Raw genomic sequence first — 17,259 nt, 5'->3', positions numbered from 1 at the left:
AATACAGTCTAGGTAGATGGGTTTAGTTATGTTTTCTAATGCTGTCTAGGTAGATGGGTTTATTTGTGTTTTCTAATACAGTCTAGGTAGATGGATTTAGTTATGTTTTCTAAAACAGTCTAGGTAGATGGGTTTAGTTATGTGTTCTAATGCTGTCTAGGTAGATGGGTTTTAGTTATGTGTTCTAATGCTGTCTAGGTAGATGGTTTTAGTTATGTTTTCTAAACAGTCTAGGTAGATGGGTTTAGTTATGTTTTCTAAACATACTAGGTAGATGGGTTTAGTTATGTTTTCTAAAACAGTCTAGGTAGATGGGTTTAGTTATGTTTTCTAAAACAGTCTAGGTAGATGGATTTAGTTATGTTTTCTAATACAGTCTAGGTAGATGGATTTAGTTATGTTTTCTAAAACAGTCTAGGTAGATGGATTTAGTTATGTTTTCTAAAACAGTCTAGGTAGATGGGTTTAGTTATGTTTTCTAATACTGTCTAGGTAGATGGATTTGTGGTCTAAAACAGTCTAGGTAGATGGATTTAGTTATGTTTTTGTTCAGGTAGATCATTTAGTGTTTTCTAATAGGTAGATGGATTTAGTTATGTTTTCTAAAACAAGGTGATGGAGTTATGTCATCATACAGTTATCTTTGTAGTCATTTGTGCCAGTAGTGTGCCCTTCAAACCACAAACACTAAAGCCCCGTGCACGCACAAACACACAAGTACACACAATAGTGGATATAATAGAATATCTTTATTGTCCATTTACATATTTCTGAAATATTATTAATTTGATAACGTGTGAATGATACCAGTCATCAGTCAATCATCAGTGACTCTGACTTCTGTTTATATCTGTCCCACTAACAAGGTAACTTTTTAGATCTTCCACCTTCAGAAAGCCCCTGCCCTCAAGGCTGAGGCTGTCTTGAGAAGGTGTGACAGCCACAATCATCAGTTCAGGCTGAGTTTAGTGCAAACGTTAACCTGTCAACAGAACCAGTTTAGAATAGACAGTAATGTTAGGCTGACAGTTAACCTGTGAATAGACAGTATAGACAGTCGTTAACCTGTGAATATGTTATGACAGTTTAACCTGTGAATGATGTTATGACAGTGAATAGACAGTAGATGTTATGACAGTTCTGCCATGACCTCTGTTGTCTCTGCTAGTCAACATGATGTCTGCTGAAAGTTTCTTGGTAACTGAGTCTCTTCCCATCCTCATCCAACCCCGCTAATGAGGTAGGCTACTGCCCAGGCTGACTACATGGAAGTCGCCTGCCAGATCTCACAACTCCTGTATAGATGTGGAACATACATTGATCAGCTAAGCACATCATAATGCTATAGCAATCTGATGCCCAACTGCACAGTCAATGACGCTTCAGGTTGCAACTTTGTCTATATCATTGAATCTTTCCTTAAATCTAAATATGTTTGTAGTTCATTCTAATTATAACCTAAGAACAGACACATTTTCATGAAGTGAGATGAAATTCATATCTTTATAATTGATGTACAGGTAGTGGATACATAAGGACATGGGATTTAATCATGCTCAATTGTTTTTTATTTAACAAAAGCTGAGTGCACATGCTGAAAATATAATGAAATTACAAATCACATTACATTTTTTATTTCACAAAAATAATCGTATTATTAATCTGAGGAAGTAATGCGGGTTTAAACATTTAACAGGATCATTACGCATCTGAGAGCTGAGAAAGATATATTTGTTTCAGATGACTTCCCGTTGTACATTGGTGATGGGATGATCAGTACTATACATAACATAATTAAAGAGCATTATGTTGCCTGTAGCAGCTGTTCTGTTGATTGTAAAACATAAAAATAACTGCTTTTCTGATTTATTTTGGCACCAATTTGCAGTTCAATTCTTCCAAACTACAGTGGCCACTAATGTGTAGATGACTTCTGGATGTTGGTCACTGTGAATACCACTATAGGAGGAATTAAGACTTCTCTCTCTCCTGTAAATACAGAGTAATGTGATATGTCAGCTCCAAAACATGTGGTGATCTCAAAGCAGGATGTCGCTCCAAATGAATCTCTGCCTATTGTCTTGCCTATAGTGTTCCAACTGCCTATTTCTTGATAGGCTCAAAGTGAAAACTGATATTTTGTACTGATCCAAAATACACTTTGGTTTCCACGATAGGAGGTAGTAGTGCTTTTGAGGTTGGTTTGGTTTCAGTTTGACAATAAAATCATTGTATTATTTTTTAAACAATACACTATGCGTTATGTAGGTTGCATGATGTAACACATAATACAACTATTAGTAAAAGTCCCATGATGGTAGTGACTGACCATTACTTGTTATCACTTAATAAGTTTTAACCAACATTTATTCACATTACTTTAATTAAATATTTCTGTTACATTGGTTTTATTTTATGACTTCAGTATGTCATTCCATGTCATCAACTCATCTCTATAGAGCTGCTGCCTACACTGTCTGACAAAATCACTATTTTAGTGTTGTAAATGTATGAACACTATTGTGACAAGGGAACAGGTTAGTAGCTTCATGTAGCAGTAGCTTCTACCTATTGCTTTACAATTCAGGTCACTCTTCCATTTCCAGTGCTCTTCAGAGTGTACACGACTTTGCCACCACAGGTTGCTGACTGCTGACTTTGTCTGGATGTTGGTCACTTTGAATACCTCATAGGGAGGAATCAAAACTTCCCCCTCGTTTGCATATGCAGAGTAATATGTCAAGTTAACACCAAAACATGTGTTGATCTCAAAGCAGGATGTGTCTCCAAAATCGTATAAAGTCTTATGTAAAGAACTTGAGGCAAAATAACCAAAGCGCATTTCTTTGTTGACAACATCCTGATCAAAATACACATTGGTTCTACGGTAGGTGGTCCAACATGTTGTTTGACTTTGTTTGAGAATCTGCATGGCGTCAGTCAGATAGAAGTGCAGGGAATGGTACTGGAATGATGTTCCATAACCATACCTGCCTTGTCGAACTGCTTTGTTGAAGTCTATGTAGATGGATTCAGAAGGAGGTTGGGGTTTGTTATTTGTGTACAAATACATAGAGACGGAATGCACTTTCTGCAGACCATCTGTTGGAATGGATGCATGTTTCTCTGCTATGTCCCAGGCTCTTCTGAAGTTAGTGGTGGTGTTTTTCTCATGTGGGAGGTAGTAGTCATCCACCCTCTTGAAGGCTTCGTCTCTGCAGCCATCGTATTTGTCATCAACGGAATCAGGTGCCATGTCCAGTGGGAAAATCGTGTTCTGTAACAGTAACATTCTTTAGTGACATTCTCCTGATACAGACCTAACAGGTTCCTACTTGGGTGATGAGTTGTTTTACCAGTCCCTTATTGGACACAGTTTCCTGTTTTGAGGCTAAATGTGAGGAAACGAGTATTAAGTCTTGTGTGTTGGTCTGTTGTTTTATGTCAATGTGCACAATGAAAGTACAACATAAAGCCACCGCCCAAGTCCTGAAGCAGGATGTCGAAGATATGATCCACAATAGTTTTTCCTGCATAGCTCAGGGCGTAGTCAAAACTACATGAAGACTATTCACAGGCATTGCCCACATTTAAGGACTCTCTTTTCTTGTTAGAAACAACAGTAGTGGGACACTATCTTCTCTTCTTATGTCTCAGTAAAAGGAGTACATTTTTTTAAATGAACCCTGCTGGTGTTAAATGTCAAGTTCTATGAATTAATATTTGATTGGCTTTTCGTTTACTCAACTTGATTTCCTGATTTGAAATCATTTATTATAATCAGGGTAAATAAACTAAACTAGGTAAATCAAATATTAAGTGTGAGGTTATATTTTTCTTAGTGTACCTGTTTCACCAGTCCAAAGTGAAGACAGAGAATCAACATCAAGACAGAGATTCTGTTTGTCTTCTTCTCAGTGAACGTCACATCTAAAGATGAGAACAAAACCAGTGAAATGATGCAAAGTTACAGATACATACACAACTGTTGTCATCATAAAACATTATTAAAACATCTCACCATCAATTAAGAGATATCCACCACCCATGTTGCAGAAGTTGTTGACCTCAAATCTACAGCATGTTCAAAGTATAATCAAACATTTAAAAAAATGAAATTAACCCTTAATTCAACAACCCAAGTGATACAACAACAATAAGTGATCCCTGTTCGTAAGACTGGAATAAAATATCACATCCTGTCAAATGGAGAATCATTACCTGTACTCTGTACTACATCCTGTCAAATGGAGAATCATTACCTGTACTCTGTACTACATCCTGTCAAATGGAGAATCATTACCTGTACTCTGTACTACATCCTGTCAAATGGAGAATCATCACCTGTACTCTGTACTACATCCTGTCAAATGGAGAATCATTACCTGTACTCTGTACTACATCCTGTCAAATGGAGAATCATCACCTGTACTCTGTACTACATCCTGTCAAATGGAGAATCATTACCTGTACTCTGTACTACATCCTGTCAAATGGAGAATCATTACCTGTACTCTGTACTACATCCTGTCAAATGGAGAATCATCACCTGTACTCTGTACTACATCCTGTCAAATGGAGAATCATCACATGTACTCTGTACTACATCCTGTCAAATGGAGAATCATCACCTGTACTCTGTACTACATCCTGTCAAATGGAGAATCATCACATGTACTCTGTACTACATCCTGTCAAATGGAGAATCATCACATGTACTCTGTACTACATCCTGTCAAATGGAGAATCATCACATGTACTCTGTACTACATCCTGTCAAATGGAGAATCATTACCTGTACTCTGTACTACATCCTGTCAAATGGAGAATCATCACCTGTACTCTGTACTACATCCTGTCAAATGGAGAATCATCACCTGTACTCTGTACTACATCCTGTCAAATGGAGAATCATTACCTGTACTCTGTACTAGTACTGTGGCTGGTGATGCAAGGAGCTCTTCAATCAAATTCTTCTTACGGTGGATCAGTTCTCTCAGTCATCCCAGTCATGTGTTTCTTTAAATAGCCGTGATAATGATGATCCACCCCACGGTGGCGTCTCGACTGAAAGACAACTTTAAAGTTACTTTCTCTTTCAATTTGGATAAATCTTTCACTTCATTTTCTTCATTACAATGTAACATATTCAAATCAAATTATATTTGTGACATACACATGGCTAGCAGATGTTAATGCGAGTGTAGCGAAATGCTTGTGCTTCTAGTTCCGACAATGCAGTAATAACCAACAAGTAATCTAACCTAACAATTCCACAACTACTACCTGTGTGATAGTGAGGTATAGTCATACTCGACATAATTTTGCTCAGAGTATTATTGTATTTGTATGTAGCCAGAGGGGGAATTGTCAAAGGTTACCAGGGTAACTGCATTGGCAGGGAGTGTCAGTTCAGTTGTCTCTAAGCTTCGTTTGCCAATCATGTTCTCAGCTGGTGAGATTCTGACCTCTTGTACCCACAGTGCTTCATGTCAAGACAATGATTTAGGCAGAATCCCAATGACTCTCAAACAGCTTCCTATTGTTGTTTCCTTTACCTTGTTATGTCAGTGTGAGACCCAGATGTTTTCCCCACAGAGACTCATTACATTCTATTTCATTCTATGGGTTTTCCATCATATTGCTTTCATATGGCAAGGTCTTTCAGATCTGTGGTGGTTACAAAGGAACGATGACAGGAGACAAGGAAAGAGGACAAGGAAAGGAATGAATCAGATTGGGACGTGACCTATGTGTGTTTGGTATCACAGCTGCTGACTGTGTAGTTAAAGCTGGAGTCCAGCCACTGCAGAGGTAGCACCTAATCCAACAACTATACTGTATATGTACAGTGATGTCTGCTTGCACAGATAAATACAGCTCACACTCTAACACACACACACACACTCTTTCTTTTGTCTCCATAACATAACATTCTGTCGTTCAGAATGTCAACACACTGGGACACACCCAAACACGTATGCACATTGCACATTAAGTGGATGTTAACAGTTGTCCCTGTGGGTGATTGTGTCATAACAACAAACGCCTTGAGAAGGACGATACATTGACACACAATCACATATTTCTACAGATTCTGAAGTGGGGGTCAATGTTCTCTCAAGAATTCTGGAGAACAGAATGTTGAATGTCTGCATTCCAGCAACGTTCAGCAAACATTCTGATGTGTTTGATAAAAGGGTTCCATTGTTGTACATCTGACCTGGGTCACTAAAGTTACAATAATTGATGTTGTAGTCATACAAGTCATACAGTGTTGCTGGTGCTGTGTAATCTAGCAAAGGTGAAACACATTGATGGTGCTTCCTGGGTTGAGAATTGAGGTCCGGTTTGGATTAGTTGATAACAGCGTGGTCCTAGCAATGTAAAGGGTGGTGGGTTTGATTCCTGCTGGAGTCACATATCCTAAACTCTAAATGTATACACTCACTGTACTGGAAATCACTTTGGATTCAAGACGTTGATTAAATTCTTATGTTAATAACAGACTTCCGTTAAAAGGTAATCATGAAGAAATGATATATTTTCACATTCAGTATCAGTCCTGATTCAACCACAGTGTGTAGAGTACAGTATGTAACAATACTGTATATCACCTACAGTATCAGTCCTGATTCAACCACAGTGTGTAGAGTACAGTATGTAACAATACTGTATATCACCTACAGTATCAGTCCTGATTCAACCACAGTGTGTAGAGTACAGTATGTAACAATACTGTATATCACCTACAGTATCAGTCCTGATTCAATCACAGTGTGTAGAGTACAGTATGTAACAATACTGTATATCACCTACAGTATCAGTCCTGATTCAACCACAGTGTGTAGAGTACAGTATGTAACAATACTGTAAATCACCTACAGTATCAGTCCTGATTCAATCACAGTGTGTAGAGTACAGTATGTAACAATACTGTATATCACCTACAGTATCAGTCCTGATTCAACCACAGTGTGTAGAGTACAGTATGTAACAATACTGTATATCACCTACAGTATCAGTCCTGATTCAACCACAGTGTGTAGAGTACAGTATGTAACAATACTGTATATCACCTACAGTATCAGTCCTGATTCAACCACAGTGTGTAGAGTACAGTATGTAACAATACTGTATATCACCTACAGTATCAGTCCTGATTCAACCACAGTGTGTAGAGTACATTATGTAACAATACTGTATATCACCTACAGTATCAGTCCTGATTCAATCACAGTGTGTAGAGTACAGTATGTAACAATACTGTATATCACCTACAGTATCAGTCCTTATTCAATCACAGTGTGTAGAGTACATTATGTAACAATACTGTATATCACCTACAGTATCAGTCCTGATTCAATCACAGTGTGTAGAGTACAGTATGTAACAATACTGTATATCACCTACAGTATCAGTCCTGATTCAACCACAGTGTGTAGAGTACAGTATGTAACAATACTGTATATCACCTACAGTATCAGTCCTGATTCAACCACAGTGTGTAGAGTACAGTATGTAACAATACTGTATATCACCTACAGTATCAGTCCTGATTCAACCACAGTGTGTAGAGTACAGTATGTAACAATACTGTATATCACCCTAGTCCTATCACCTACAGTATCAGTCCTGATTCAACCACAGTGTGTAGAGTACATTATGTAACAATACTGTATATCACCTACAGTATCAGTCCTGATTCAACCACAGTGTGTAGAGTACAGTATGTAACAATACTGTATATCACCTACAGTATCAGTCCTGATTCAACCACAGTGTGTAGAGTACAGTATGTGACAATACTGTATATCACCTACAGTATCAGTCCTGATTCAACCACAGTGTGTAGAGTACAGTATGATTCAAACAATACTGTATATCACCTACAGTATCAGTCCTGATTCAACCACAGTGTGTAGAGTACAGTATGTAACAATACTGTATATCACCTACAGTATCAGTCCTGATTCAACCACAGTGTGTAGAGTACAGTATGTAACAATACTGTATATCACCTACAGTATCAGTCCTGATTCAACCACAGTGTGTAGAGTACAGTATGTAACAATACTGTATATCACCTGCAGTATCATTCCTGATTCAACCACAGTGTGTAGAGTACAGTATGTAACAATACTGTATATCACCTGCAGTATCAGTCCTGATTCAACCACAGTGTGTAGAGTACAGTATGTAACAATACTGTATATCACCTACAGTATCAGTCAAAGTAAAATAAATTATTATTACCAGACAGAGAATTAGACAATGTAGGCTACCACTCTGCCTATTGGCTTATTTGCATGTTCAAGCCTGTCTCAAAATACAACACTGCCACTTTAATTAAGAAATAAGCGTTTTACTTGACGGGCTTTTCAAATACAGCTTAAAATGTAGCCTACACGTTTTGTGCTCTCGTAGAAATCAGTCACTATCCATTGCTGACCGATACTTATGTATAACTAAGCTAATAACTCGACTTGCAAGGAATATCAACAAATGTGCACACGCGCGACTCTGCGCTCTGAACTGATCTAAAAAAGCGCGTTCACTCAAGGGTTATTAAAAATACCGCTCGTGGGCAACACCTTTCAATAGAGTACTAGTTTACTCCTTTGCGCTGTGACTCTGTCTACAACAAAATCACAGACTCAAACTTGGAAAATTAGATTTGTTTTGTTTGTTGCATTGAAAATGGGCTGATATAATATTGATTCGATCACGGAACAAACGTTGATCTATATAGTGCAAAGTAATAGAGCAAACTAAGTGAAGTTCAATCTATTGAGTCTCTGCCCGGCAGGGCAATTCTTCTGAGCTGCAGTTCTGGGGAATTGCGCTGCCACGCACACGGTCTGTTCCGAGGAACATTGCTGTCTCGACTGCCTGTTTTTAGTACAACAATTGACCCGTACCATAACTCTTAACCATCGCCTAATGTTAACCAATCCAGAAAATAAACAGATTATAAACGTATGATTGATGTTTTAAATGAAGCATTTTTCTTTATAGTTGTCCTGTCTGTGGTACCTTATATCCAGTGATGAAAAGTGGCCTGTGTTTTCTGGACAGATACAGTATATGAGACATTATTCATCACACGTCTCAAATGGCACCATATTCCTGTATAGTGCACTACTTTTGACCAGGTTCCATCACTATGTAGGAAATAGGGTTCTATTTGGGACACAGTAAGTTTGGGGAAGTTATTGCTGGAACACCTATTGTATTGTAATTTTAGTTGATTTCAGCATGTGATGCTGTGCCAACACATTTTAGGCCATACCACTGTCTTCCTTTAATAACAGCTTCCTGTCTGTCTGTCTCAAATCAAATGTTATTGGTCACATACACATGGTTAGCAGATGTTAATGTGAGTGTAGTGAAATGCCTGTGCTTCTAGTTCCTACCATGCAATAATATCTAACAAGTAATCTAACAATTTCACAATTACATTTTACACACAAGTGTAAAGGAATGAATAAGAATATGTACATATAAATATATGGATGAGTGATGGCCGAACGGCATAAGTAAGATGCAGTAGATGATATAGAGTACAGTATATACATATGAGATGAGTAATGTAGGATATGTAAACATTATATAAAGTGGCGTTATTTAAAGTGACACATACATTTCATCAAGTTTTTAATTATTAAAGTGGCTAGAGATTTGAGTCAGTATGTTGGCAGCAGCCACTCAATGTTAGAGATGGCTGTTTAACAGTCTGATGGCCTTGAGATAGAAGCTGTTTTTCAGTCTCTCGGTCCCAGATTTGATGCACCTGTCCTGACCTCGCCTTCTGGATGATAGCAGGGTGAACAGGCAGTGGCTCGGGTGGTTGTTGTCCTTGATGATCTTTTTGGCCTTCCTGTGACATCGGGTGGTGTAGGTATCCTGGAGGGCAGGTAGTTTGCCCCCGGTGATGTGTTGTGCAGACCTCACTACCCTCTGGAGAGCCTTACGGTTGTGGGCAGAGCAGTTGCCGTACCAGGCGGTGATACAGCCCGACAGGACGCTCTCGATTGTGCGTCTGTAAAAAGTTGTGAGTGTTTTTGGTGACAAGCCAAATTTCTTCAGCCTCCTGAGATTTAAGAGGCGCAGTTGCGCCTTCTTCACCACGCTGTCTGTGTGGGTGGACCATTTCAGTTTGTCCGTGATGTGTACGCCGAGGAACTTAAAACTTTCCACCTTCTCCACTACTGTCCCGTCAATGTGGATGGGGGGGAAGTGCTCCTCTGCTGTTTCCTGATGTCCACGATCATCTCCTTTATTTTGTTGATGTTGAGTGTGAGTTTATTTTCCTGACACCACACTCTGCGGGCCTCACCTTCTCCCTGTAGGCCGTCTCGTCGTTGTTGGTAATCAAGCCTACCACTGTAGTGTCGTCACTGGTGGGAGTCACGTGGTGGCCAGTATTGTGTTAATATCACACTGTGGTTGACTGATAAGAGTTTCACTTCCATAAATCACACAGACACAGGACAGTGCAGGGAGAAGACACAGGTACAGATGTACATTAGAGTTGAGGTTAGAAGTAGAAGTTACTGTATTTGACCACAAGTTTGTTAAGATGTCAGAGGGAGTCTATGAAAACTCAGAACGATTTAAAGACGATGAGCCTGATGCAATGAAGAACAAAGACATTGATGGCCAATTATATGCCAACGTAAGAGCCTTCAAACCCAGTACAAGAGATGGAGTTGTTGCTTCAGGTAAGATTGCGTGGACACACACACACACACACACACACACACACACACACACACACACACACACACACACACACACACACACACACACACACACACACACACACACACACACACACACACACAGACAATATATTAAACAAGTCAGCTTTATTCGTCCCAGTTCTGGATGATACAGTAAAACACATTACCAATGATGCTTTAATAATTTGTGATTCAGTACATGTTCATTGGTGGAAGAGACCCTCTGGAGTTGCTGCAGTGTGTCTGGGGCTGCTGTGTGTTCTCCTACTGGCTGGGATCATAGGCCTGTCTGTCCAATGTAAGTCCACAGTATATCTATACTGAACAACAATGTAAACGCAACATGCAAACATTTCTAAGTTGAGTTACAGTTCGTATCAGTCAATTGAAACAAATTCATGACTGGCAGAGGTTCAGCCGTGGGTGGGCCTTGGAGGGCATAGGTTCACCCTCTTGGCAGCCAGATTCCAACCACTGGGGAACCAGGCCCAGCCAATCAGAATGAGTTTTTCCCCACAAAAGGGCTTTATTACAGACAGAAATACTCCTCAGCACCCTCCCTCAGACGATCCAACAGGTGAAGAAGCCAGACGTGGAGGTCATGGGCTTGTGTGGTTATACGTGGTCTGCAGTTGTGAGGCCAGTTGAACATACTGCAGAATTAACTAAAACAACATTGGAGGCAGCTTATGGTAGAGAAATGAACATTAATGTATCTGGCAATGGCTCTGGTGGACATTCCTGCAGTTAGCATGCCAGATGCTGATCCCTCAAAACTTGAGACATCTGTGGCAAAACTACACATTTTAAAGTGGCCTTTTATTGTCTCCTGCAGAAGGTGCACCTGTGTAATGATCATACTGTTTAATCAACTTCTTGATATGCCACACCTGTTAGGTGGATAGATTATTTTAGCAAAGGGTAAATGCTGAATAACAGGGATGTAAACATATTTGAGAGAAATACGCTTTTTGTGGGAATAAAACATTTCTGGGATCTTTTAATTCATCTCATGAAACATGAGACCAACACTTTACATGTTACATCTATATTTTTGTTCACTGTTTAAATAGTTCTTATAACTCAGATTTAGGAGTTCTGATGTGATCTATTTTAGTGAGCAACTTTTTCTTTTTTGTTGTTGCAGACAGCAACGTCTCAAAGAACTCATCTGCAGCGATAGACCAGCTACAGACCAGTTATAACACCATAACTAAAGAGAGAGACCAGCTACAGACCAGTTATAACAACATGACTAATGAGAGAGACCAGCTACAGACTGAGAAAGTGTTTCTTAAAATGAGGCTGACCAATCTCAGTGAAACCAGCTGAAAGAGGCTGACCAATCTCAGTTCATAAATTATCAGTAACAACACACCACCTGATCATTTGTCTGTATTCTTTCATCAGAAGTACCCAGGGTGATCAGTTGAAGGAAATGAATGTTTCATTTGTAGCATGAACGAACATGCTGTGGCAAAACTACACATTTTAAAGTGGCCTTTTATTGTCTCCTGCAGAAGGTGCAGTGTAATGATCATACTGATAGATTATTTTAGCAAAGGGTAAATGAATACTTCATTTTTTCCTGAAACATCTTTTGTGGGAATAAAACATTTCTGGGATCTTTTAATTCTACATGTTACATTTACATCTATATTTTGTTCACTGTTTAAATAGTTCTTATAACTCAGGTAGTTCTGATGTGATCTATTTTAGTGAGCAACTTTTTCTTTTTGTTGTTGCAGACAGCAACGTCTCAAAGAACTCATCTGCAGCGATAGACCAGAGACCAGTTATAACACCATAACTAAAGAGAGAGACCAGCTACAGACCAGTTATAAGAACATGACTAATGAGAGAGACCAGCTACAGACTGAGAAAGTGTTTCTGAGGCTGACCAATCTCAGTGAGTAAAACAACAGTCATAAATTATCAGTAACAACACACACCTGATCATTTGTCTGTATTCTTTCATTAAGTACCCAGGGTGATCAGTTGAAGGAAATGAATGTTTCAATTTGTAGAAGAACATGCCCTGAAGGCTGGCAGAAGTTTGAATCAAGTTGGTAGTCTACTGAGACTAAAACCTGGAGGAGAGCAGAGAGGACTGTCTGGAGAGAGGAGCAGACCTGGTGATCATAAACAGTGATAAGGAACAGAGAGAGAGAGAGAGAGAGAGAGAGAGAGAGAGAGAGAGAGAGAGAGAGAGAGAGAGGAGAGAGAGGGAGTAGTTATGATCAAACAGAGAGAGGATATGGGAGAGAGGATATGGGGTAGTTATGATCAAACATGTGTGTATATATTTGTGTATATAAATGTGTATATATTTATCTTTCTCAACAACAGACTTTTCTCTTCAATCTCAACAAGGGAGTCTGGATTGGTCTGACTGACTCTGTTAAGGAGGGGACCTGGAAATGGGTGGACGGCACCCCACTGACCACAGGGTGAGAGATGATAACTAATCTATCAATAAGGCTACATTCAACCTTTTTCTGTACAGGTTATTGTCATTGATGGCAGCAGTCAACAAAGTTAACTTTAAGATTTAACATTTCTTTATATTATTTTGTCTGACTGTTTTTAACCTTGTAGATAATGGTATTAACCATGATATCTGACTGTTTTTACCCTGTAGGTACTGGTATTACCCATGTCCTGATAATGCAGGTCCTACTCAGAACGAGGACTGTGTTGAGATACGTAATGACCAGCTTCCTCTAAAGGCATGGAACGACTTGTCATGTGACAGCCAACTCAACTGGATTTGTGAGAAAGCGTTTTAACATCACCATGACAACATACTGTAACACATACAGCAGCCTACAGTGCACAGAACTTCCTCCTTCAATCTCTCTCTCTCTCTCTCTCTCTCTCTCTCTCTCTCTCTCTCTCTCTCTCTCTCTCTCTCTCTCTCTCTCTCTCTCTCTCTTTCTCTTTCTCCCTCTTTCTTCCTCCCTCTCCCTCTCCCTCCCGCACGCACACACATTTTATTTGTTTGTATTAGCATATGAATAAAAGTCCTACTCATTTCCTGAAATTGTAGCTTCCTGTGTCCCAGTAGTTATGTTTGACACGTCATCAGATACAACATGAAGTCAGTACATTTGACTTTGTTTACACTCTGCATGCAGTACATTTCATAAGTTCTAATTCAAATACATTCTTCTTACTTGCTACAGATATTTACATGCTCCAATTTAGGCCTGGTGATGACATTCTCAACAGTACCAAACCACCATTACATACACTGTATAGGAGTTGACTGTATCACCAACCAATGAGTGTAGTAGAGATACCAAAGGGTATCAAAGGATGTTACTTAATCATCTTTGACAGTCAGTCTTTGTTGTCAAGTTACATATAAGCACAATATGAAATGCTCACATTTGACAGTTGATTCTCTATACAGTGCCTTCGGAAACCATTCAGAACCCTTGATGTTTTCCACATTGTTACACTACAGCCTTTTTCAAAAATGTTCTAAACTATTGTCCTCATCAATCTACAAACAATAACCTATAATGGCAAAGCATAAACAGTGTTAAGATTAAAAAATATCACATTGGCATAAATATTCAGACCCTTTACTAAGTACTTTGATGAAGCATTTTTGGCAGCGATTACAGCCTCAAGTCTTCCTGGGTATGACGCCAAAAGGTTGGCACACCTGTATTTGGGGAGTTTCTCACATTCTTCTTTGCAGATCCTCTCAAGCTCTGTCAGGTTGGATGGAGGGCGTTGCTGCAAGGCTATTTTTAGGTCTCTCCAGAGATGTTTGATCATGTTCAAGTCCAGGCTCTGGCCACTCAAGGACATTCAGATACTTATCCAGAGGCCACTTTTGCATTGTCTTGGCTGTGTGCTTAGGATCGTTGTCCTGTTGGAAGGTGAACCTTCACCCCAGTCTGAGGTCCTGAGCATTCTGGAGCAGGTTTTCATCAAGGATCTCTTTGCTCCGTTCATCTTTGCCTCAATCCTGACTAGTCTCCCAGTCTCTGCTGCTGAAAAACATCCCCACAGCATGATGCTGCCACAATCATGCTTAAACGTACGGATGGTGCCTAGTTTCTCCCAGACTTGACGCTTAGCATTCTGGCCAAAGAGTTCAATATTGGTTTCATCAGACTAGATAATCTTGTTTCTCATGGTCTGAGAGTCTTCAGGAGCCTTTTAGCAAATGCCAAGCGGGCTGTCATGTGCCTTTTACTAAATTGTGGCTTCCGTCTAGCGATTCTACCATAAAGGCCTGATTGGTTGAGTGCTACAGAGATGGCTGTCCTTCTGGAAGGTTCTCCCATCTCCACAGAGAAAATGTAGAGCTCTGTCAGAGTGGCCATCAGGTTCTTGGTCACATCACTGACCCAGGCCCTTCTCCACTGATTGCTCAATTTCTCGGCAAAGCTCTAGGAATAGTCTTGGTGGTTCCAGATGTCTTCCATTTTAGAATGATGGAGGCCAGTGTGTTCTTGGGGACCTTCAATGTTGCAGAATTATTTTGTTACCCTTCCCTAGGTATGTGCCTCGACTCTATCCTGTCTCGGAGCTAAACTGACAATTCATTCGACCTCATGGCTTGATTTTTTTTCTGACATGCACTGTTAACTTTGGGACCTTATATTGAGAGGTGTTCCTTTCCAAATCATATCCAATCATTTGAACTTACCACAGGTGGACTCCAATCAAGCAGTAGAAACATCTCAAGGATGATCAATGGAAACAGGATGCACCTAACCTCAATGTCGAGTGTTATAGCACAGGGTGGGACTGCTTATGTGAATAAGTTTTTTCTGTTTAGTATTTTTAAGAATTTTGCCAACATTTCTAAAAAAAAAAACGTTTTTGCTCTGTCAGTTTGGGGTATTGTGTGTAGATTGCTGAGGAAAAAATCATATTCAACCCATTTTAAAATAAGGCTGTAACATAACAGAATGTGGAAAAAGTCAAGAGAACTTTTTAGTGGTTCAACCAGTTGCCACTCAAAAACTCCTCAACCAATCAGGTGCATTAAGAGAGAAGGGAACTGCAGCCAATTATGTTTCCATCTCATCCTCACTGTTTAAGACTACCCACCCTCAATATCCACATGGAGCAGTTTGTAGTGTTCAATCTATTGCTAAGACATTATAATGACCAATGTTTGTAGTGGACAAAGGACAAAGGATGGGGGAATTCTGGAAAAGCCCTGAATTATCCTGGGGCTGTTACATCTGATATTTAATATATACATGTATATTTATTTATTTTCCTTTTTTTAACCCGGAAAAGCCCATTGAGACCCAGAGTCTCTTTTTCAAGGAAGACCTGGCCAGGGCAACAGCAACAACCAATACATTACTTAATTAAAACATACAACAATACAATACAACAACAGCCTAAAAAAGCCACAAAAAAACCATAGTCTCCAATTAATATTTTAAATTAATTCAGTGGCACTAACACATCTAGATGAAGCATGGATTGTAGATTATTCCATAAATCTGGTGCACAAGAAGAGAAGGCAGTCTTGCCTAATACTGTGAATGTCCTGGGGACTTTAAATAGCCACCACCTAGCAGACCGGGTATGGTAACTGCTGGTGGTGAACGAGACCAGACTGCAGGGGTAAAGAGGGAGTTTACCCAAAAGGGCTTTGTTGATGAACACATACAAATCTATCTTTCAGCATATATAAAGTGAGGTCCAACCTGCCATTTGGCACAATGTGCAATTTATTAACAGCTAGTCTTTGTTCTCCACTTCCCCTCTATGATCTATATCTTCCTGGTATGATAGTGTCCTGTCCATCATAACAAATAGCAAGTCCCATTCCTTGGGCAGGAGGACTGTGTTGAGAAATACTCTGGACAAGATGACCATGTAGAGACATGGAATGATTTATATTGTTCTGCAGAAAATGGTTTAACAATAACCACTGTAACAATCTCTCACACGCACAGAAAAAAATATGAACACAAGCTTGTTCTATTTCTTGAATTAGCACAGCCACAACTACCCGTGTCATTTGTTGGTACTTCCCCAGAGTTAACACCTACAGCAGTCACACAGACAGAGACACATAGATCAAATCAAATGTATTTATATAGCCCTTCGTACATCAGCTGATATCTCAAAGTGCTGTACAGAAACCCAGCCTAAAACCCCAAACAGCAAGCAATGCAGGTGTAGAAGCACGGCGGCTAGGAAAAACACCCTAAAAAGGCCAAAACCTAGGAAGAAACCTAGAGAGGAACCATGCTATGTGGGGTGGCCAGTCCTCTTCTGGCTGTGCCGGGTGGAGATTATAACAGAACATGGCCAAGATGTTCAAATTACCAGCATGGTCGAATAATAATAAGGCAGAACAGTTGAAACTGGAGCAGCAGCACGGCCAGGTGGACTCGGGACAGCAAGGAGTTATCATGTCAGTTAGTCCTGAGGCATGGTCCTAGGGCTCATGTCCTCCAAGAGAGAGAAAGAAAGAGAGAATTAGAGAGAGCACACTTAAATTCACACAGGACACCGAATAGGA

General features: G+C 39.7%; 2 protein-coding genes and 1 long non-coding RNA gene across 37 annotated transcripts in view; 1 reads left to right on the top strand and 2 right to left on the bottom strand.

Annotated features, from left to right (window-relative positions):
• LOC118383269 (CD209 antigen-like protein E) overlaps positions 1-17,259 on the top strand; it is a 139,175-nt gene that overhangs the window by 84,384 nt on the left and 37,532 nt on the right. The window contains exons 5-6 of one of the 6 annotated variants that reach the window (XM_052464930.1): positions 13,095-13,195; positions 13,387-14,253. The exons of 2 other annotated variants lie outside the window; for them this stretch is intronic. In XM_052464930.1, the coding sequence (XP_052320890.1) occupies positions 13,095-13,195; positions 13,387-13,534 (249 nt within the window). In that variant the 3' untranslated portion in view covers positions 13,535-14,253. Of the gene's footprint in view, positions 1-10,460; positions 10,725-10,941; positions 11,044-11,892; positions 12,064-13,094; positions 13,196-13,386; positions 14,254-17,259 lie in introns of those variants that run through there. 3 more of the 6 variants (XM_052464939.1, XM_052464932.1, XM_052464940.1) reach the window with 3 other exon arrangements.
• On the bottom strand, positions 2,486-4,948 carry LOC127908017 (ecto-ADP-ribosyltransferase 5-like). Of its 29 annotated transcripts, none has more exons than XM_052464945.1 (5): positions 4,591-4,933; positions 4,304-4,426; positions 4,022-4,074; positions 3,848-3,930; positions 2,486-3,277 (listed from the first exon to the last, which is right to left on the bottom strand). In XM_052464945.1, exons 2-5 carry the CDS (start codon positions 4,339-4,341, stop codon positions 2,495-2,497), a joined length of 957 nt encoding a protein of 318 aa, XP_052320905.1. In that variant the 5' UTR covers positions 4,342-4,426; positions 4,591-4,933; the 3' UTR covers positions 2,486-2,494. The 29 variants fall into 29 exon arrangements, with proteins under 29 accessions (XP_052320905.1, XP_052320913.1, XP_052320907.1 ...); XM_052464953.1 differs by lacking the exon at positions 4,304-4,426 and having other exon boundaries at positions 4,509-4,631; positions 4,673-4,933; XM_052464947.1 differs by lacking the exon at positions 4,304-4,426 and having other exon boundaries at positions 4,550-4,631; positions 4,673-4,933.
• LOC127908019 (uncharacterized) lies at positions 6,577-8,496 on the bottom strand. Of its 2 annotated transcripts, XR_008065903.1 has the most exons (4): positions 7,890-8,496; positions 7,688-7,753; positions 6,948-7,541; positions 6,577-6,749 (listed from the first exon to the last, which is right to left on the bottom strand). It is a non-coding gene; the product is annotated as an uncharacterized LOC127908019 (long non-coding RNA). The 2 variants fall into 2 exon arrangements; XR_008065904.1 differs by lacking the exon at positions 7,688-7,753.

The sequence above is a fragment of the Oncorhynchus keta genome, chromosome 16 (assembly GCF_023373465.1).
Source record: "Oncorhynchus keta strain PuntledgeMale-10-30-2019 chromosome 16, Oket_V2, whole genome shotgun sequence".
Classification (NCBI taxonomy): domain Eukaryota; kingdom Metazoa; phylum Chordata; class Actinopteri; order Salmoniformes; family Salmonidae; genus Oncorhynchus; species Oncorhynchus keta.
This window is presented reverse-complemented; position numbering and strand designations above follow the sequence as displayed.

Excerpts from the sequence above, each read along its gene's own strand:
- LOC127908017 (XM_052464968.1), bottom strand. The coding sequence starts at position 4,874 with ATGATTCTCCATTTGACAGGATGTAGTACAGAGTACAG. Across the intron at positions 3,931-4,021 it reads TGGATATCTCTTAATTGATG|ATGTGACGTTCACTGAGAAG; the intron begins GTGAGATGTTTT and ends TCTCATCTTTAG. Across the intron at positions 3,278-3,847 it reads ACTTTGGACTGGTGAAACAG|AACACGATTTTCCCACTGGA; the intron begins GTACACTAAGAA and ends TTACTGTTACAG.